This window comes from Lycium ferocissimum, chromosome 5 (genome assembly GCF_029784015.1).
Source record: "Lycium ferocissimum isolate CSIRO_LF1 chromosome 5, AGI_CSIRO_Lferr_CH_V1, whole genome shotgun sequence".
In the NCBI taxonomy this organism is placed as follows: domain Eukaryota; kingdom Viridiplantae; phylum Streptophyta; class Magnoliopsida; order Solanales; family Solanaceae; genus Lycium; species Lycium ferocissimum.
In genome coordinates, this window is record NC_081346.1 from 63,853,201 (window position 1) to 63,875,867 (window position 22,667).

At 35.5% G+C, this 22,667-nt stretch overlaps 2 protein-coding genes across 3 annotated transcripts; one reads left to right on the top strand and one right to left on the bottom strand.

Annotated features, from left to right (window-relative positions):
- The first annotated feature begins 7,161 nt into the window (after positions 1-7,161).
- LOC132057048 (uncharacterized) lies at positions 7,162-15,969 on the top strand. The gene is made up of 3 exons (XM_059449487.1): positions 7,162-7,319; positions 14,199-14,295; positions 15,161-15,969. The coding sequence occupies exons 1-3, from the start codon at positions 7,257-7,259 to the stop codon at positions 15,733-15,735; spliced, it is 735 nt and encodes a 244-aa protein (XP_059305470.1). The 5' UTR covers positions 7,162-7,256; the 3' UTR covers positions 15,736-15,969.
- Positions 15,970-16,707: 738 nt separating this feature from the next.
- On the bottom strand, positions 16,708-21,606 carry LOC132057049 (uncharacterized). Of its 2 annotated transcripts, none has more exons than XM_059449488.1 (3): positions 21,565-21,606; positions 17,362-19,594; positions 16,708-17,276 (listed from the first exon to the last, which is right to left on the bottom strand). In XM_059449488.1, the coding sequence occupies exons 2-3, from the start codon at positions 19,534-19,536 to the stop codon at positions 17,025-17,027; spliced, it is 2,427 nt and encodes an 808-aa protein (XP_059305471.1). In that variant the 5' UTR covers positions 19,537-19,594; positions 21,565-21,606; the 3' UTR covers positions 16,708-17,024. The 2 variants fall into 2 exon arrangements, with proteins under 2 accessions (XP_059305471.1, XP_059305472.1); XM_059449489.1 differs by lacking the exon at positions 21,565-21,606 and adding an exon at positions 20,612-20,681.
- Between the last annotated feature and the right edge of the window lie 1,061 nt (positions 21,607-22,667).

Here is a 22,667-nt window from a genome sequence, read left to right on the forward strand (position 1 = left end):
TAACTTTAAAATAGTAGATAGATGAGATCTTTCCACCTTTAAATAGTGGTCTCGAATTTGAATACTGGGACTGAAAATGAATAAAAGTGAAAAAATTAGCTAATAAAAATATAATTCGTTTAACCTGCCTAAGTTTGGGCGGAATAATGACCCGTTTATTTATTGCTCAATCCATTTTGACCTGCCAAGTTTTGCTTATACAAAGTGGCTGATTTGAACTAAAATATGTAGGCCTAAAAAAGATTTTTTCTTGAAAAATGTTATGAAAGTGTCTTTATTTTTTTTATTTTGTTTTCTAAAATAGACTTTTTGGAAAATCTTAACCGCGTCTCAAAATCATTTTCGCAAGATTAAAAAGTTCCCCTTGACAAATGCCTTTATTTTTCTTTCAAAAGATAGAAACAAAATAATTTTTTTTTTGTTTAGTGGAAAAAATAAATTCAATAAATATCCTATATGTGTTCATACGGAACACGGCTAAAGTATTTCAACTCTTTAAATGCATTATTCTGGTGTATGAAAGCTTTTTCATGGTTTTGTCGCACTTCTATATTTTTCTCCTTCCAAACATGTCCAATTGTGACTTTGTTGACCTTCAATAAATATCTACAATCTTCAAAGATGCGTCTAAGAGAATGATAATATATGTCCTCTTCAGTAATAAGCTTGATAACAATTAAGCAATCTGTTTTCACTTCTTATGCTTTATAATTCATTTGGGCTTCGGCATGTTTCGTTCTCCGAGAATAAAACTAAACAAAATTGTTTAATCTATATCAACAAACACAAAAAACTAAAAGAAAAAGAATTTCCTTTCCAAAATATGTTAGGGTCACATATGGACCAAAACCATATATAACTGTTTCTGATCGATCAACTTAACAGAGTTGCAGATTATGAAATCCATCAATGGGTCCTATATATACCTGTACATTATGTTTTTGGATTGTAACTAAAGTCCTAGATAACGAATTAAGATTTTTGATGGGTCCAATAAATTATATAGTAGTACCATATATCAGTGACTCTTGTCAACAGACAAACAGCATCACCACTGTTGCATCTTTCATTTGTCTTCTCCTTAATAGTTTAGCATAATTATTTATTTATGACAATAAGAAAAGAAAGGGGTTAACAATAAGAAAAGAAAGGAGTTAAATTATTCTTGGTTATGGTTGGTTTGATGGAATTCATCATTTTTCGTGGAAATGTTTTTCATATAAAATATTTTCTTGGAAAATGATGACAGGAGAGTGGAAAATATCTTTTACGATACTGTATATTAAATTTAGTAATAATTTTATCAAACCCGAGAGTGCTGAGATTACTAAAGATGTTTAATCGTAGTTAGAGATATGAACTTTAAAGTTAAAAATAAATAGAATAATATAATAGACCCCTCTACGTGTTCGATTTTAATTCCTGCCAACATGAAACCAGATTTAATATGGATTACTGGAGTATAGTTTGTGTTTGTCTAATTTCTTTGTTGAAAATCAACTCCAAAGGAATGATTTCGTGATTAAAGAAAGAAAATGGATAGTTCCTAGTATTTCATAACACAAAATAGTAATAGGACTGTATATGCTTTAGTAGAACTTCAGAAATCTTGATTTTATCACAAACAGTTTAATTATCAACTAGATTTGAGAAACGGCTCATTAGCTCAGATTAATACATAAATTGACTCTTAGTTACTAGTATATTACTCCCTCTGTTCACTTTTACTTAGAACGTTTCTCTTCTCTTCTTGAGAGTCGATTTTACTAATCTCCGAAGCCAAAATTAAATTAGATTAATTCAATGTTTTATAATTAAAATTTAGATATTCAAAAACTATACGAAAAATACTACTCCATAAGTTGCAATTCTTCTCATATATTATGATGAAAAATACATCTTAAAATGTTGGTCAAATTTCATGCAATTTGACTCTCGAAAAGCGAAACGTGAAGAAAAAAAGCATATATGTGTTTTACCCCGAAATTGGATAATAAGTTGAATTTGTAAATGAGGTAAAGGATATGTAGCACTTTAATCTATTCTTTGATGAACAAAAGATATACGTGTATATTTTGCTTATAACGGCTTAAGTAGTGAATGAGTTGATATGCTAATGGTTGGGTAAAGATGTTGGGGTTTATTTATTTGAGCTAAGATTTTACTATATATTCGTGCAATGTTGAATGAAATGATTCAATAAATTATTTAAAGTAAATGGACCCAAAATCAAGAAATTAAAGCGAGAGAAAATTTTAATATATATCTTCTAATACAAAGCTCTTGGATCCGAAAAGCCAACCTCTAAAAATAATGAAATGCCCCTATTTATAGTTTTTCTATATGGGCCCTCTATACATCATGGAGCCCTTTTAGGATAAAGAAAACCTAATATGGATAAGGTTAGGTCGTACGATCTGACACCCGTACGACTGTCAGAAGCAGGTGGCAATATGATTTCCACACGTGGCGGGCGAATAATCGATTATGGGACCAACGGCCACGATCGAATGGACATGAAGAAACGAGCTAACGGCCACGACCGGTTCCGCTATGTTTGAGCAAGAAGCAAACGGCCACGATCGACTCGGCCATGGAGGGACCGGACCAACTACTACGGTTGAACCGGACACGACGACTTTAATCAAAACTTCTTTAGATGAAGCGCTATTGTTTGCCTTCTTTCCTTTATCGCCCCCGGTTTGCACCGGACAAACGTTAACCGGTTTTTACCGTATACAATATGTATATAATGTAAACTACCCAAACTTTACAAATATATTCAGACCGTTGTAACACCTGGAAAAGGTAACTTTCAAATCCAAACAGAAAGTGACTTGATAGGATATCTCGATTATTATTGCTCTAGAGTAGATAACTCCTTATCAGTGTAGAACGCTGAAATAAAGTTAGGATGTTGAAGTGTCAATAGGAAAAGTTTTTGGAGTAGTTGAAAAGTCTCAATCCAAGTACGTAAGCTTTACTTTAATTTAGTACTGCTTCTTCTAAGCATTAGAAAGCTACAGTACTTTTTAAACTTTTTAATCTATCTGTATACATATATATATATATAGTACTACGTAATTTTAGTGGCAAATCTATAGTACATTCACGCGTTTGCAAGATTCTATGATTTCTAGTTCGAATTCTATATATGTGTTGGTGCGAAAAACAAGTATAAATAGCTTTAATAATCCATGACATCAAAATTTTGAATTTGCACCTAAAGAATATTAGACAATTTAAGTACTATGACTACGTCGTCTATTACAAAAAAGTCAAGTTAAACGTTGTTGAAGATCGTTAGGCATGCACTTAACTTTGAATTAGATGGTGCATTTTTTTTTAATCTTTTTTGTTATAAATTTAATTTAGTTGACTAATGTATGGAAAATAAAAAATGTCACAAATATAATATCTTAATAATGAAGTTATATATATGGGTATAAGGGGAAAGAAGAATGAATCACGTAAGTTCTACATTTCTAATACAAAGAGATGAAAGTAGTATATATATTTTCCAACTTCAGTAGTAGTTGGCTAGACTTAACGCCTAAGTTGAGTCTGCTTGTCATCCAAATTATAAAAATCGATAAGGGCAAGATCTAAAATAACTTACTATCATCAAAACCCGAAACACAATACAAATATATATGCACAAAAAATCAAAGAAATTCACATATAGCATATATACATAAAAAATTAATCTATTTACATAGTATAATTTTCTGACGGAAAAATGTTCCCCACCTTGAACTTAAGATTGGACTGGGTGGCCACTTGGCCATGGAGAAGAAACCATTCTTTCATTTGATCAAGTCCTAATTTCATTGAAAGTGTCGTTTTGACAGGTTAATTAATTAGACTTGAGAGATATAAAGCTAATACGCATCTTTCAATTGCCCAATAATTAAAAAAGAGAACATGGAAGTTGCAAAACATATGAACAAATTTCAACCTAATTGTCTTTTTTGGGACAAACAAAAGTAGGTTTAGGGGGATGACAAACAGACAAGATGTATGGTTTTTGACGATAATCTGTTTTTTCACAAACATGTAAAATTATTTATTAAGTTGATCGATTACTAATTATTCTGGTCAATTAAATTTTACTGGCTCTATTAATTCGGAGATTAAATCTGATGTGTCCTTCAACTTTACATTCTCGTTTTTCAATTTCTCCCTAAAAAGAAAAATGTAAGTGATCTGTTGTTGAGGCTAAGTAGTTTCTCTTTTTATCAAAGTAAGTATTTAGATTTTAGGGTAGGATAGACCTGTGATAAGAGATAACGTAAAGAGTTTTGTGAGCACTAGAATAGTTCTAAGCGACCAATTAATGTCCTTGAAACTCCTAATACGGGTTTTAATGCCTATGACCATGCATCATTGTGTTTGGTCATTAATATTTGCAAGGTAATAATTTTAGAAACCTCTCTCTAAGTAATTTCTATTGTATTTGTTTAAACTTAGGGCTTGAATCAGATCGATGATTTCCCGATAATTGGTATTCTTGGGATGAAATTGTAGTTTTCTATATCAGAGGTGATTTTCTATTTTTTTTTAAATTATTCATTTAATTTATTAAAAGGTATAATAAAATTAAATTTTCAAAAAAAAGTATAACAGGAAATTGGTTAAACTATACTCTCTCTGTCTCAATTTGTGTGATACACTTTCCTTTTTAGTCTATCAAAAAAAAAAAAAAAGAATGATACATTTCTATATTTTAAAAAATAATTTAACTAAAAACTTCCCCGTTTACCTTTAATGAAATGATTTGCAGCCACACAAATATTTATGAGTTTTTTAGACCACAAGTTTCAAAAGTCTTCTTTTCTTTCTTAAACTCGGTGCCTAGTCATACTATATCACATAAATTGAGACGGAGGGAGTAATATTTTTCGTTAGTGATAAATAATTTCAAACGCTTGTTACAAAGAAATCAAAACAAATAAGGTAAATATAATGAAGAAAATCACAAGCAGGGGCGGACACACCTTATAGCAAGGGGTGTCGTCCGACACGACTTCGTAAAAATTTTTTAATCAATATATTTATGGATATAATCTGAAAAATCAGAATACCTGTATATATTTTAAAATGACATCGATTGGCGTGCTCCGCGGCTCGCTGGCTACACGCCTGTCTTATAGCTTTCACCATGAGATCGAACCTCTTGGGCAGCTAACTTGTGTGATTTTTTTAACCACGTAATTGCTTAAAAAAATGCGCTCTTAATTAAACTCCACAACGCCCAAACTCTTCTCCAGAAGGATCAAACAAACCAATCAGCCAAGTACCACCATGAATATGTTTTAGACATCACCTTTATTTAAACAAGTTCAAAATACTATTCATTCTTTCCTCTAATTTGTGCAATATGTACTCTTCATTAAACGTCGACACCTCTTACGAAAAATCTTGCGTACTCCACTGATCACAAGAGAAGTTAGTGTTATGATGCAAAACTTGGAGGGAAGATTTTGAATTTATCCCTATTTGCATATTCTATCAAAGACGATTCCATTCCAAGCACTTGAACCAAACCTTTGATTACGAATGGAGAGGTACTTACCAATTTCTTTGGTGGTTATAATTTTAGTTTCAAATACTACGTTTCAACTTCAATATCAAATATACCTTTTTTGTCAATTTTAACAAAATTTTGTTCCAACGCCTACTATTGGAGCCGTTCGGTCATAGATTTTGGCTTAAATTTGAAATAATATCTGTAGATGATTTAAAATAAGCATTTATCAAACTGATTCATATTTGAAATATATAAAATATAAAGTTTAAAATTCTCAAATTTTCTAATTTTTATATTTAAATACAATTTCAACTTGTAAATACCCTTTTTCAACTTCAACTTCAACTTCAACTTCAAGTATAACTTCTCTCACATTTCAACTAACTCTTGTCCAAACGCCTTGGACCCAATCACTTTGAACCAAAGGTGTTTGTAATGGGCAGCAGTGGGTAAGAGCCCAAATATGAAGAAAACCCAGTTATTGGAAGCCCAATTACCATTTTCCCCCAAGAAATTTCACGGTTTGTCCTTGAAATGGGCTAATTTAAAATTATACCTTTCAAATAGGCTGGTCTAATTTTTGCAGTCAAAATTAAATGGGCAATTTGCAGGATTGCCCTTCGCTAGAGGTGGTCTTTAATTTTTACCCCTTAAAATGGTGGTCTTTAAAATTTGCCCTTCAGGCAGAAATTCTGCCTTTCGACAGAAGTTGCATGGGCAGATTTGCAAAAATTCTGCTTAGCGAAATTTTGGCTTGCGATTTTTTTTTAAACTGAGTTGGGGTTCGAACTCACAACCTCAGGGTGTTAGGCGAAGGACAATACTTAAAGACCACCAATTTGAAGGGCAAAAATTAAAGACCACCCCAAATGAAGGGCAATCCGCGCAAAAAAAAAGAAATTAAATTTATGCCTGGCAGGATATAAGTTCTTTGACGATTCAACATAACTTATGAAATATTATGATGCAAAAATATAAACTTCAAGTAATTACACGGCTTTCCCTTCAAATGGGTTGGTCTTTAATTTTTGGCCTTCAAATGGGCTGATTTTTAATTTTTGCTCTTCAAAATCGAACTTTAAGGCATAACTTGTGGATATTATGATGGGAAAGTAACACTCTATGTCTATTTGGAGAAAATATTTACCCAAAATGACCTATATTGCTAATATTACCTGAAATGACCCTTTTATACAATATTGTACACTTTTATACAAGATTGATACATTGTTTATAGTAAGTGTACAATGTTGTATGTCGTGTGTATAGACACTATTGTAAAAAAAAAAAATTGGCTATTGGGATGTAAACTAAAAATATGGCTGTGTGGATGTAATATTTTATACTGGATTGTATATTATTGAAATTATTCCAACTAATGGCATGAATTCCATTTTGTAGGACAAAAATTTAAGACGAGCACAAAATTGGGATAAAAGTGCAAATGATCCAATAAACTTAAGCCGGACCAAAAAATACAGTAGTTTGTTTTGAGGGACAAAAATTAAAGACGAAATACAAAATAGGGACAGAAGTGTAAATGAGCCATTTTCCTCACCAACCAAGCACACGTGTTTGGTTTGGCTTCCTCAATCTCCATTGACTCCTAGCTTCCATATTCCACAGGTAAAGTTTAAAAAATTAAAACTATTTCCTTCTGGGATTTGGCTTTCTTTAATCTCTGATGAATTCTTGGAATTTTATGTAGTGAAGCAGTGTATTTGCAATGTGGTCAGCTTCAAATTTGCAGCCTATGTCTTTCAAACCTCAACCCCACCTTTGCAATGACGTAAGTTTTTAGTTTTTCAACTTTTCTTTTAAGGTACATTTGAAATAATAGGTAAAAGAATTATATTTGGTGGCAATAACTATCTTAACTTCAATTCCAATATCTATAATCTCCATGTTGACCTGTTTCTTTTTATATAAGAATTTGGTTTCCTAATTCTAAACAACTTTTACCAGCATAAAATTACATAACTGACTAAAATAATCCGTACACACAATGCACCTAATTTAAGCATACCAAAAGTTAACCTTAATTTCAACTAGTTGGTATCGAATGTTAGGCTATTGTATTCTGTTTTTTCTTACTAAGGGGTCGTTTGGTTGGAGGTATTCGAGAAAACTTTCTCTGTCACGGGCCGACTCCTCCTAAGCGGCAGCGGCACACAAATAGCCCGTGCGGCGCTCGTAGTCCCACCTGACTACAAGCCAGCCTTTCCTTATCCCAGGTTTTCTTGGCACGACCCCATGCCTATGGTGAAGCTTGCCTCAGAGGCTTAGCTTTCCTTGTGCCGCCCGTTTGATGTCAAGGCTTCAGCCTTGTCTTGCTATCATACTCTTGTGGCGCATTTCATATGCTGGGTCTCGTCTATGCGCACCCCTTGGGTTGGCTACGGACATACATGTCCCTCGCCTGGCACTGAGCGTCGCTCAATGGTATTAGCTTTGGTATTATATAACGAATACCTGTATTAGATTATTAGTTATACACCCTCTATTTGGTACTATTCTAATACATAGTAAACCATGGCATAAGCACTACTATTACTATTTCTATTATAAGACACCCTATTCAGTACTATTTAGAAATTATGCAATACGTGTTATTTAATACAACAAACCAAACCAGTGATAAAAGATAATGCCAGCTTTACTAATACACCCTATTCAGTACTATTCTTATACACCCTACCAAACGACCCCTAAGTCTACTTGAATTTCGAGTGATTTTAGCTTTTTTGAGTCAACTTACTTGGTCTATCTTGTCCCTCTTTTAATACTTTCAAGATCATTGTTTCACACCTTTGCATTGGTGCATTTGGACATGACTAAAATCATCTCAAGAAACCCTCTCTTATTTTATCATCTATGTGTGCTTCTTTCATGCTAGCATAAAATAGTTTAACTATGATAAATCCTTGAATATTGATATAAAGGATTCATATGGTCGACCTCTGGTAATTTTGGGAGTACAAATTAGTTCATTGATTAAAGGTCCTTCGTTCATCCTACAACCTTTTTGGTCTCTAAAGCTAATGATTTAGCTTTTTGGATTTCTATAATCAACAGTTGGTATTGACTTGAATGTTTATTTTTATTTTTTTCTGCATGTCATTAGTGTTAAATTTGTTTGTAATTGTAGTAGTGGGTAGTATCTAATATTATGCAATGCTAAAGGAAAAGGCTGGTATCTCATTTGCATAAGCTTATTATAGTTTGTGAAACATGTTCTTAGATTTCTTCTTATGAGGATTTCTCATCTATTTTTTTTTATGACATGGGAACCCGCAGCCGCTATCCTTCGGGTGCGCACAGAGTAAACCCAGCTCCTGTGCAATAGCTCGCAAATCACACAGGAGAGGTAACCCGCATTAGGCAAGTCCCGTGCGACGAGCTCGACCCAGCAGGCAAATCCCCTGCTGTTCGTAGGCAAGGGTTTTCGAACCTGAGACCTCCATTATGAAAGCCCCATGCTAAGGATTTCTCATCTATAGTGCTGATACTAAGCAATAGTCTAAGGTTTTTCCTTCTCTTTATTAAGTGTTCAGAGTACCTTCTCCGATTTTATGTCGGAAGGAATAGGTTTTAGGATAAAAAATACCTTATTTTTCTATCAAATATCTATTAGGATGTCCGATTTGGTAACCAATGTAAACTTGCTTTTGTTTTTAACAAATTAACGATAATGCATGTTATGCATTTTCCTTTTACCATACCCATTCATTGGGCTAAAACAGTTATATATTTTGAGGGGAAGTTTTCATTGAAGTGTCATGTTTTTTCTTTGATGGTTTGGAGATTCTTTGGATTTAGTCTTTTGAAGAACAAACTTAAGCAGGCGCTTTACCGAAAAAGAGGAGATGCATGGCCGAGTTGTATTTTAAAGTAGAGGAATATCTACACCTTAAGAAAACCAATCAGTCATCTGTATTTGGAAGTATTTAGCAGTATAATAAGTCAGTGGGTGCAGAGTTTGCGGCACTCACACTCCCTTGTAATAATTGGGTGCTGCTTTAGAAAAAAAAAACATATATTAAAGTTCTTTTTGCTATGATATGCATAGTTCACGCTGCAGACATACATCTTCACCTTAATATAACATCTGTATCCTTGTAATTCACTTTCCTACAGATATGTACCTTTGAGCTTCTAGCGTTTTCAACACCCCAATTGTTTCAGGCTCTCAGGTCAAATCCTCTTCACATCTGAGATAGTTCATTACGCATGTCAACTGGTAGTTGAATAAGACTCACTGAAGTTTTGACAATTGCAAGGAGGTTCATTTTCAGAAACTGCAAAAGCTCTAATTATTAAGTTCTGTAAGCTATTCATTTGTTGTGATAAGTCAAACAGTTCTCTCTCCCGAATTACAAATAATAAACTTCCGAATTTGTCTACCAATCTTCTTCTCCAGTTGACTTCCTTTTTCCATAGTTTTGACTCGTATCCACCACCTTGTGTTTTTTCTTCTTCCAGTGCTCTTTGTTTTTCCATTTCCTTCAAACCACCTGTTTCAGTTCCTTTTTCGTATTTAACTAGGTAGAGGATGGATAAGTATACAAGACTTTATTACTAGTCAAACAAATAATTTTACAGAAAAGGGGAGAGAAGAAAAGATCAGGACATTCAGCTTGAAAATGTCATTGTTGAAATTGCAAGGAGAAGTGTTCGGAAATAAATGAATTAAGGTGTATGCAAGCTGGCCCAGGCAGCATGGTTATAAAAAGAATGAATTAAGCTGGAATTCTGGTGGCATTGTAGAGGTGGTGGTCTTGAAGGTGCAAGTAGCTTGTGCTGCTAGTTGGCTGAAAGTTGATTTAGGTCCTAAAGGTCAAGGCCCGCAGCAAGGAATACAATTTTTGATCAAACAGGAAGTGGCCCTTGGTAGATTTTTAAAAGTGTCTTCATTCCTGTCACTAAGTTGTTTAGTGGTCTATCTTCTTCCGCCTGTTACTACTACTGTTTCTCTTCCTATGCTTCTTCAGTCTTATCACTGCTGCTATATTCTGTGAATGACTTTGGTCTCTTTCTATCTTTCACTTTTACTGCTCATTTTCTAGTTGCACTGAAAGCCTAAATTTTTCTATCACCAGGGTAGTTATTATGCAGAAACAACTCCTAAACCTCTTATTCTTTCAGCTGTGTTTCATCGCTATTCAAATTTTAGGCATCAGAGGTGATCAAATAGGACTAGATCACAAGAGTGAATGAAGCTGAAAGAGTTCGGTTTTCGTAAAGGGAAGGGCAGAGGCAAAAGACTGTATTTTCAATTTGGAGTCGGTGAATTTTTTTTTTAATTTTGTGCGTCACACTACTGACACTAGTTGTGTGAGCTAAGTTGAGCGGACTCTTCATTCTTTATGCCAACCCGTCTCGAAAGGAGACTGGGATGGGTGCGGATGGGGTACACGTCTCGGATTCAGTTAACCAACTTCTGATACTTTGACCAGAGTCCATGGACAGTGGAGCCATAAGATTGAAGTTGTTCCCGTTCTCTTTGAAAGAAGGTGCTTTGGATTGGTTGGAATTGTTGCCACTCAATCTATCCATACATGGTTTGAGTTGGTGGCGAAGTTCTTGGCCAAATATTTCTCACCAGGTAGGATGAGCTATTGATGTTTCGACATCACCCCTACCGCAAGCACTATATGAGATATGTGAGAGATATCGGAGGATGGTAAAGGAGTGCCCAAATAATGACATGACAGATTAGATACTTCTTCAAACATTTTAAGGTGGTCCCAACACCATCAATCAATCTTCTGTGAATCAATTGGCCGGAGGGAATATTATGAACATGACATATTAAGATGCTAATGAGGATTTGATGAAATGGTGGAAACATCATTCGCTTGGCAATCTAGAGCTAATATCCGAAGGTGATACGTCAATGATAGAATTGACCAAAGAAATGCAAGCTCAAGGCCAACAAATTGTTGGGTTAACAACTACATTAAAATTGCGGCCGTGAATAAACTTCCAAGGCAAGTCGACACCATGGACAATGTTCAAGGGCCGGGTTGTAATTGAATGGCAATGAGTAATCAATCTCAGGACCAAGAGAGTATTTATTTCGCTCAAGGATCCAATCAAGATGGTGATTTCTGAAAACAATGCTATCAAGTCCAAAACGAGGATGCTCAATATGTGGGTAACTATCAAGGAGGTCCACAAAGATCTAACAACCAAGACCAATGGCGACAAGGAAATCAATGGCTAGGAGGAAACTCCAATTGGTCCAATCAAGGTTGCAATGGTAGTAATCAAGGTTGGAATGGTGGTAATCAAGGCAATCGAGGTTGGGGGTCTTCCCGACAATATCAACAAAGATCTTACCAACCTCCATACAACAATTATCGAGTGATTCAGAATTAAGAAGATTAATGGAAAGGGTGATAAAAAATCAAGAGCAATCCAAAAGAGAGCGAGAAATGAATGAAGTGTTGAGTTCGCCAACTACTCCAATCAAGCAAATTGAAACTCAATTGGGTCAAATATCTTCTCAATTGAATGTGAGACCAAATGGAGCTTTACCGAGTGACACAATAACAAATCCAAAAGAACCAGAAGTTGCACAATCAGTTGTGCAGGGAGTCGAGGCCACAATGAGACTCCCTTAAGCTGTGCAAGACATACTGGCAACTCAGAGGTACAACTCATTTGCAGATGATTATGGGTTCACCATGGATGATATCCCAGCTGCACTACCACAGTTTAATGCAGCAATGGGTTAACTCTAACATGTCTTGGCCCATCAGTGTCACTCTCGTGCAAAAGTTCTTTGTTTATGCATATGCATTACCAAGGGAAGAGCACAATACAATATCACTGTTTGTAATTCGAGGTGTGAGGGTTGCTTTTACTGCACAAAAGTTCAATTTGTTGTTGGGGTTGGACACAAGACCAGGGCCAGCTAGGCAAAATTTTAGGTTGCGCTTGGTTTGAAATATGATTTTAGGCTTTCCTCGGAACTCTTGAGATTTTATTATGCCTACCCTTTTTGCATGACTACCCTAGTAAACCCGTTTGGCTTTTTAGCCTTTTCATTTGACAACCACATTATAAGCCTTTTCCCTTTTGAGCACTTGAAATTACAACTACAACCAAAAGCCTAAGTGTGGGGAAGGTAATGGAGAGAATGCATTATGGTAGTTGAATGGAAGTGATCTATAAAAAAAGAGAAAAAGAAAAGTGAAAAAGAGATATGTGAATAAAAAAAGCTTGGTGTGGAATAGAAAGGAAGATGAGAACAAAAGAAGTTTTAAAGGAGAAGAAAGAAGAAAAATGGTTGAAAAAGAGTTTGAATAAATGGGTAACAAGGTGAAAAGGTAGAATTTTGGAAAGAAAAGTGATTTGAAGTGTGAAATTGTAGTGCTTAAGGAGGTCGTAGTCACTCATTACCCATATTGATATCCTACCTCCAATCAAAAGCCTGCATTACATTCCTGCAAGTCCTAAATGATTTGAGCTAGATGCACCTGCATTAGTGGAGATTTACCCAAGAGCAAGCTTATGGCACTACTTTTGAGCACTTGAACTTCTTTGTGAGAGAGAGTGTTAATTCTTCCTATTTTAACATCCCACCTTTGTCTTGAAATGCATATAGTGTGAGTGAGATCCTTTTTGAAAGTGAGGGCACATGAAAACTTAAGTTGTGAAAATGTTTCTTTTGTCAATTGAAATGCATGACCAAAAGAAAGTCATTGTGTGAAGAAGAGACAATCGTGAAGCTTTAGTGTCATGACTTGGATTGTTACTTTGATCTGTTTTTATTGTTTTAGCACTTGAATGAAAACGGAGTTCTACTAAATTGCGATGATTCGTATGCTTTAGATTAATTGTTGGTACCAATCGAAGTCGTGAGTTTTGTGCATATATTTGGTTGTGACTTGGTTGTGGTTGAGCTTAATTGTTGGCTTCAATGACTAGTCGTTCTCATGAGTCTATGCTCGTGTTTGATTTTCTTGAGAACAAGTAAAGGCTTAAGTTTGGTGGAGGATAAGTCAGTATTTTTGCCAACTTCATCTATCTTTAATGATAAAATCATGCCCCATTTGTGTGATTAATTGACTAATAATGAATAGGTTACAAAACCTATGACATTATACGATAGAATGTAGTTGACAAATATGCCTACTTATCACTAGTGTCAGTTGTGTGAGGCATATAACAAAGTTTTTCGGACTCAAATGTATAGTGTAGCGGTTTAAAGGGGCAAAAGAATTCCCATATGAATTTTTAGATTTTCACAAAAATTGAAAGAAAGAAAGGAAACTTGAAGTGTTTATAGACGTGTTGAATTTTGTAACTTAAGAGGTCTCGATCTATTTATTACTCCCTCCGTCCCAATTTACGTAGCACCATTTGACTTGGCACGGAGTTTAAGAAAGAAAGGAAGACTTTTGAAATGTGTGGTCACAAGCCTTATATAAATGTGTGGCTGTAAATCATCTCATAAAGTTAAATTGTTTTTAAATATAGAAAGGTGACATTCTTTTTTGGACAGACCAAAAAGGAAATGGTGCCTCGTCAATTGGGACAAAGGGAGTAATTTTGTTCTGCTCCTATTTAATTTATCTGAAGAAAATGTGTTACTTACAACTCACATTATGTGTATATTTTCTAGCTGCATTTCACCTTCATTCTCCGACTTCAAATGCAGGGCTGCACTGAGTTCAGACAGCGCATGATTTTTGCTTGGTCCAGAATCAACCGAGTCGAGATCAGCCACTGCCTTACCTCACAAACCAGAAATTTCAGTAAGTTCTCCTTGCTTGGTCTGAAATTGTCTTTAAAACTATGATTTGCCTCTTTTAGGATTCAGAAAACTAGTTAAATCACGTAAGACTGTTGAGTTCATCAGATATGATATGCCATCATTTGTTATCCTGCTAACTTGGAAGAGAGGAATAAATATTGAAGATTCATATAACTAACTCCAACTAGTTTAGGGTTGCAAGTTGCAACAATGCCAATGTTAATATTTTTGGGACTATCATAATGGTACTACTAGCTGATGGGTTGGCATTTTCTTTTGCTTGGATTTATAGAAATCAAGGATAGCGTTATAGGAAGAAAAGAAAAAAAAAAAAAGCAACGTCTAGCATAGGACTGGCAAAATGGTTTTTTTTTTTTTTTTTTAAAAAAAAAAAAAAGTAACCATCCAATCCGATTCATTAGACATGAGTTGGATAACTGACTTTTTAAAAATGGATTAAATATGGATATTATCCACTAAAAAAATGGATATCCATGTTGTCTTCTTGTTATTTTTTATGAGTTGTTGTTTTCTGCCACTGCTAGTCTAGCATTCCACCTACTTCTGGTTCTTCGTAGCATCTTACAGTTGTAAAGTCTTATATCAGTAACCTATGTTTTGAGAAAGCATTATATATTGACTCGTAGTGACAGATCCTTAATTCTTGTCATTTCCAAGTGCCTGCTTTTGTCCTCCATATTTAGCTGTCGTTGCTGTGGAGAAATCTTGAAATATGTACTGTATGTAGCATGTCAAGTTAACATTTGTTTATCTCTTTCCTCTTTTTTCTAGGCTTCTATTTGGGTTACTTTAGATTTCTTCTCTTAAGCTATAAAATGGTCTAATTGTGCATTTATCCAGAACAGCACCTTTTAGACAAGCATCCCATTCGCTATTGCGGGGACGATGCCAAGTCACGAGTGAAGATTCAGGAGGAACTTTGAGTGGCGAAAGCATCTTGCAAAATGAAGAAACCTTGGCTCGAGATTTAAAGACTGCTATTAAAGAGGAGAACTATGCCCAAGCAGCAAAAATCAGGGATAGCCTCCGGCTTCTCCAGGAGAATAGTAAGGCGTCTGTACTAGCAGCAAATGCTCGATTTTACAATGCTTTCAAGACTGGTGATTTAGCTTCTATGCAAGCCCTATGGTCGAGGGGCGAGAATACATGCATTGTGCACCCTGGGGTGAGTGGCATATCGGGCTATGATCTTATAATGGGAAGCTGGGAGTTTGTGTGGGCAGAATATGAATTCCCACTTGAGATAGAGATCAGGGATGTCCAAGTTCATGTTAGAGGTGATATCGGGTACGTTACATGCGTTGAAATGGTCAAGACAAAGGGTAGCAGCTGGGGAAAACAGTTTGCTACTAATGTGTTTGAGAAGGTTGATGGGCAATGGTTCATATGTATTCATCATGCCTCTTATATTGACCTGTAATTTGTGAACAAGAGAGCTGTTTTAGGAGTGAGAATTGTATAACGTCATAGGTTTTGTAACCTATTATTAACGAGACATACTAGCATAATAGATTAGTGGCATGTTTGATCAAGCTGTTGAAATCAGCTTATTTGAGAGGTACTTCATATCAGAGGTGCTTTGAGAGAGTTGCAGTTACTTTTTTATAAATCATTTGAGAAGTAATTTTGATAGCAGTAGTTTGTGTTTGGTCAACATTCTCAGAAAGTGTTTTTATGTGCCAAATTACCCAAAAAAAAAAAAAAAAAAAAAAACAGTATTCAATACGGGTAATTGTCCTAAAAAAGTACTTATATTTTGAAGAAGCTACTTTTTTTCACTTCACCTGGACTGTTACTACCCAGAAACACCTTTTCTTCACAATAAACTTGGCCAAATAAATTCATACTAATGCCAAACGAGCTACAAAGAGGAATGTTTGAAATCTTTTGTTATGACTTGGATGAGGCAAGCAACGAGATATAAAGCCAGAATGAAAGTTTTTTTTCCCCCTTCTGAATTTAGAATATACGTCTGATTTCATTTTGCATAAATATACCTCTTTTTATTCTGTTAAGTGTAAATTTTTTATTGTTTTTTATAGTAATTTTGCCTACCAAGATTTAGACGGATAAAGAAAAGTTATCTTGTATTCAAATGAACAATCTTCCACAGTTTTCATCTCATTTTATTGATCATTAGGTCACACTCTTAGGTGCATTTCTTTTTGCATAAAGTAGCCACTTCTGTGGGGGAAAGGGGAAATGAAATGAATTCATCAGCATAAAGAATTTAGTCTTCGAGATTATAAGATCTTGTTACAGGACCAAAAAAGCTTGAGATCCTGGGGTAATTTCTTTTGGATAGGTCTCTGTAGTGTTAGACTGTTAGATATAACATCAAGACAATGTATAGGCAGAAGTCTCTTCGTTCAATGTAATTTGGAAACCTCAATAACAGTACGACCATCAACATTACCTTAGATAAAAACAAAGGAAACGAAATACAGCCACTGTATATATTCAAGAGTTCTACTTGTTCTATAGAGCCTTTTCCACTGAGTTCATTCTACACCTTGCGGCATGACATTATTTCCTAACATATAAGAGAATTTACAGCTGATCAAAGACGTACAAAATGAGAGGTCGAAGATAGACTTATTCGAACCACAGATTCAGTTTGCGACATGCAAAACATGTGATTCTCAAGAAGCTAAACCAGTCTGATTAAACTGAGATTCTTGCTTCATCAGTTTCCTTTTCATCATACACCTAGATCCTCCCAACAGGTGAGGGGGGTGGTTGGATAGTGGTTGTAGTCTTCATCACCCTCATGGCATCTGAAGAGCCCTTCTGTCTGTGAGATCCAATTTCAAATATGTCAGCTAGTTTAAGATTAGTCAGAGCAGAGACACAGATGGAGAACGCCTCTAATAAAGGAACCGATGAATCAAATTCGACTGAGTAAAGTCCATTCTTGAGTGGTGCCATACTGAATATAGGCTTGCTCCTCTGTTCTCCTCCCTGTGAGGAAGCATAGGTAACCAAATATTATTATCAAGAGAAACAGCGAACAAAGTGAAAGTGAGTGCCACAAACAAGTACATACCTGAATCAAAAGGTTTAGAAAATCTTGGCTCCTGCAATTCTTATCCTGTTCAAGTATTTTTAGCTTGCAACCGACATCCCATCCTCCACAATCACATGATCCACCAGATCTCCATCGTTCGAGCAATGAGGAAGGAGCTCCATCACTTGGCAAGCTATGTGCACCACCAGGAAGAATGACTACAACATCACTGTATGTTTCACAGGTCTGCATATCTTCTTGTTTGTATTGACTTGAGTTCATAACAACAATGGCGGCAAGCTCTCTTTTTTGAGAAGAATCAGGGACTTGCTTGTCCACCTGTCCACAATCAATGCTATACAAGACAGATTCCCTTTGCACAGATATGCTTTTGTGGTCATGTACACTTGAGTTTTGAACTTCGGAACAAGAAATCTCCATCTGACCAATAACTTTATAACCAAAGCCAGCAGTTTTCTCTTTTGGTCCATGGCTCATCCAACTCCCACTCCTCCTTTTAATTTCATGGACTGCATAGAAGGCATAAACCAAGCTACTTCCGCCCTTCCCAGACATCGGCAACTTCTTGACAGCTGCAACAAGAATGCCACCATCATCCTCAACCACAAGTTTGAAAAACGGAACTCCATCCTTCAGTGTAAGCAGCAGAATAGCCTGAAGAGTTGAGGGCTGATGCTTTTTCACATGAACGTGTTTACTGTGGTTAGTGGGCAAAGTATTGCCATTTGAGTTTCCATTAGGACGCGGAAATGTCTCGGCTGAATGAACGCCCTTAGGCTTCAGAAGTGGATCTAGGAGTCGTCTCAAAGGGCTAGATCTTGCTCTGTTACCAGCATTTGGCTTCTCCCGATTACTGATATCTGTACCACTGGAAGAAGCTCCTACTGGGCCAGACTTGGGCATGCTATTTGTACCATTCAATGGTGGAACAGTCGAGGTCTCCTTAAAACTGAAACTTCTGCTCATACGACTAAGACTGCTGAAGCTAAACCTCTTATTAGGGGATGGATGTCTTCCCTTCACCACTGCCTGCTCTGCAGTGAACAAATCTGCTCTCTGAGAAGTCTCAGCTGGGACACTCAATTCTACATCAGATTTATGGTGTTTCAGACATTTGGCATCAAATGAAGAGCGAATATTTATCCTCCCATTTTGACGTGGGGATGAGCATGAATCTGTAATGCCCCGAGCATTGGACAATTGGTGTTGCTTCACATGAGACTCCGTATTCGTTGCAGAGCTTGCAGGCAAAGGACATGAATGTGGAACAGCACGCAGTTCTCTAGAGAAGGATTCCTGAGAAGAGCAATCAGAAAATCCGGTCCTCATCGCCTCAGCTGGTTGCTCATCAAGAGATGTTCTCGATTCTGAGAATTGAGAGGCCTTCGTACTTGTTTTCGAACGACGTTGGGGAACCAAGAGAACAATATTCTTGGGTTCAGCAGCATAATTTTGGGAACTAAAGTTGTCTTCATTGGGAACAAGATTCTTGTTTGTATGACTAGGAGGAACACTAACATTCTTAATCGGCACCCAGGGCAAATCTTCTTCATCTGGTCTCATCTTTTGACCAGGATCGCGATCACGGTCCATGTATTTGCCAATATTTAGTTCAGAATTGCGCCTGCGGGGTGGTATCTCCTTCCTAAGACGTTGCTTCTGCTTCCCATGCTTTGTGGGGCACCGAGTAGTTTGCAAATCCTGGGTCTGCATGGAATCTGATTGGGATTGCTGGACAGGTTCTGCAAGCTTTTGTTCACAAGACGAAACGCTCGGTGGTAATGGCATTTGCTTTCTCTGAGAAGATATGCCATAAGCAGTGGGAGGCCTTGCAGAAACAAATGAAGAACTACCTGATAACGTTTTACGATGACAGCTGGCAGGCGGCATATGTTCATTATACTTCCATTTCTCCAGACGCTCCCAATCAAGGACTCCAAAATTCAAAGCCTTTCCTTGAATGTTCTTTCCCTTTTCCGCATGCTGCAGATAACCTGGCAAATTCGACATGTACTTGACAAGCTCGTCATCTTTGTTTCCCTTATTTCCTAACCACTGGTATGGTTTATCTTCTGTGCTTTCAACTTTATACTTGTCTTTGAACTTTGAACTTTGATTTGCTAGGGATGATTTGATCTCTTTTGCAGCACTGGAGCTTTCATGATGACGTCTAGTTTCTAGTCTGTGCCCCATTCTAAAACTTCAAATGGCATAAAGTCTCATATTATACTCCTCCCTTACACCTTCTTTACTGCAAAGGGTAAAAAAGGTCTTAGTAATATTCGAAAGACGTAAAATAAAAATCACAACAGAGAAATGTTACAACATCCATTAGTCATTGTATTACTAGAAAAGGATTAGAATGATATGCCCAACCACAAGGACTTCTATATGAGACAATTGCACAAAAGAGTTGGAAGGACTGAGCAGACTAATTAACACAAAATATCCATCATACTTCTTGAACCAATGTGGAATCATTCAGGCCTAAGAGAACAACAGACTCCTAGTTAGTCTGATGTTTGACAGAAAACGGTAGCTGCTTTATCAAGAGCAAAGGTATGATAAAATTTGAAGTGTTAACAAACCAATATACTAAACGCTCCAAATCAGTGATCAATACCTTTTTCTAGCAATAAGCAATCAATAATTCAGATTCTTTAGAAAAAGGCAATTTGCCAACTGTATGAGTATACCGGCAACACATTGTAAACAGATTGGCAAAGACTAGAGGGGAAAGTAATATAATTAATCAATTCCATATTCACAAAGCACAAGTAGAACTTAAAGCAAATAGGACAACTGACAGATTTGTGGAAGTCCTAAGAGAATTTGAACAAGTGCATAGCTAAAATCTCATCATTTGCAGTAAATTATAACCAAACGAAGCTTTAGAATCACCTTTTGATTCTTACATAATCACCTTTTGATTCTTACATACTGTATCTTCCAGGAAGATCTGTATATAGACTAATAATAAGAATCAGAGCAAGAAAATAGAAATATGGGGCTTGTATTGCAATAAAGACTTTCCATTCATATCCGAAACTTATCGACTACTAAAACAAGCCAAAAGCATTTGCTTGGCAACCCAATAAGACATATTTTCTTCACATGAAAAAGCATGCCTGTAGAGAACCTGACAAAAGTGAGAAAAATCCAAATCCTAACTGGACCAAAAGTAACAAAAACATCATCTTTTTTCTGAGTCTTCAATTACAAGATACTGTGTACCTAAAGCTACATAATACAAAACACTTTAACTTACAGATTGAACATTTTTCACCCAACTGGACCCAAAGTGTCACAAATCTAACTCATTGTTCCAGAAAAAAGAACAGTTCAACTTGAATGTCATTTTCATGAAATTTATCAATTAAAAAAAATCCTGATTTCTGAAACAAGATCTGAAAGCCAATAATCAAAAGTATTAATAACTCATAGATCCAGCTAAATGTAGCTCAGTACAAAAAGTAAATAGAGTCAAAATAGCTAAAAGAATATATAAGGCCTTTACTCACATAACCCTTAATATTATTGGGCCAAGTATTACACAAAAAGGGCTGTTGCATCACATTTCATAGAAAAAATTCATTTCATAGAAAAAATTTCAAGAAACGTAGACCATTAATACATTATCAACAGAAACCCCATTTCCACATTTTTAGTGGTAACAAAAAAAAAAAATAAAGAAAATGCAGACCCATAAACACCACAGCATTCACTAGAACCCCATTCAAGATTTCGAGCAAAGATATAAAAGATTGTTGTAAAATGCAGACCCATAACACAATAATCATGGAAACCCCATTTCAAGATGGAGTGATAAAAAAAGGAAAAGACAAAAAAGAATAAATAAAATCAAGAAAATGCAGACCCATAACAAAACAACATTCAGTGGAACCCCATTCAAGATTTTGAGTGGGCAAAGCAAAAACAAAAAAGATTCAATCCCATAACACAATATTTAATGGTAACCCCATTTCAAGATTTAGAGTGATAAAAAAGAAAAAGACAAAATAAATATCAAGAAAATGCAGACCCATAACACCACAACATTCACTAGAACCCCATTTCAAGATTTGAGCAAAGATCAAAAAAGATTCACAAAAAATGGAACATTGACGCAAACCCCATTTCAAGATTTGGAGTGATAAAGAAGGAAAAGACAAAAAAGAAAAAAAAAAAAAAAGGGGAACTTGGAGAAATGAATGTACTTACACTAAACGCAAAGAAAAGAATAGCAGAGCAGAGAGAGAGTTCTCCAAAGCTGAGAAAATCTTCTTGGAATGACACGTTTTCTTGAAAACCGGAGGAGTAATCAGAGAGACTGAGAGTATACAACAAAGCTGATTATGATACGTATAGAGAGAGAATACCCCGCGAAAATCTGCACTATATTACTCATAATAATGATGTATAAAGAGAAGAGAGAGAAGAGGGAGGCGTTTCGTTTCAATCCAGTCTTTTGCACTTTTGTTCCCCTATTTTCTGCGGTCTTTTTATTTTTGCCTCTCCTAACAAATTATTTTTTCGCTAAACATAAGTTTATATTTTTGCATCATATTTCTTTCGGTCCATAATAACTGGGGTTTTAACATCTAAAAATTGATCCAAAATAATTGATGTTTCACAAAATCAAGAAAGTATTTAGTTCTCTTTTCTAAATTGCCCTCGACATAATTTTCATATTCCCATAATAATTATGTCAACTTAAAAAGAAAAGAAAATCATAATTAAGGTTATTTTAGTCAAAACCCCTCTTAACTTTTAGGAATTAGTGAATTCGTTAATACTTGTGCCCAAGCTTAAACCCTCAATTATTTTAGATCGGAGGGAGTAATATTCCAATCTCTACGTTTCTTTTCTTTTTAGTTTGTCCCAAAAAAGTCTATTTTTATATATAGTAGGGCGAAAATTCAAACATATACGTGACAAGAATATAACTACAAGATTCATATGACATTTTAGTACATTATATAAATTTTTAATGGTAAAAATTTATCCATACTAGGTGTTTACACCAAATCAATGCAATTTACTATAGTTAAGTAATCTCATGAAGTGAACATATACATTCATTAATTATGGCTAACTGATAGTTGTGTGCATTCATACACATGATATATATCCATTGGTTTAGTGTAAACACCCGATACGGATAAGTGTTTACCATTTTTAATTTAGGATCACAAAATTCAAAATTCTCTTTTTATTTTTTAAAATCCGTTACTAATCAAACCAACAAACTTAAGTTGTAAGGTAGGGAGTATTATGCAAGTTATATCCCGCGTCTTTAAATAACTTATGCATCACCAGAATTA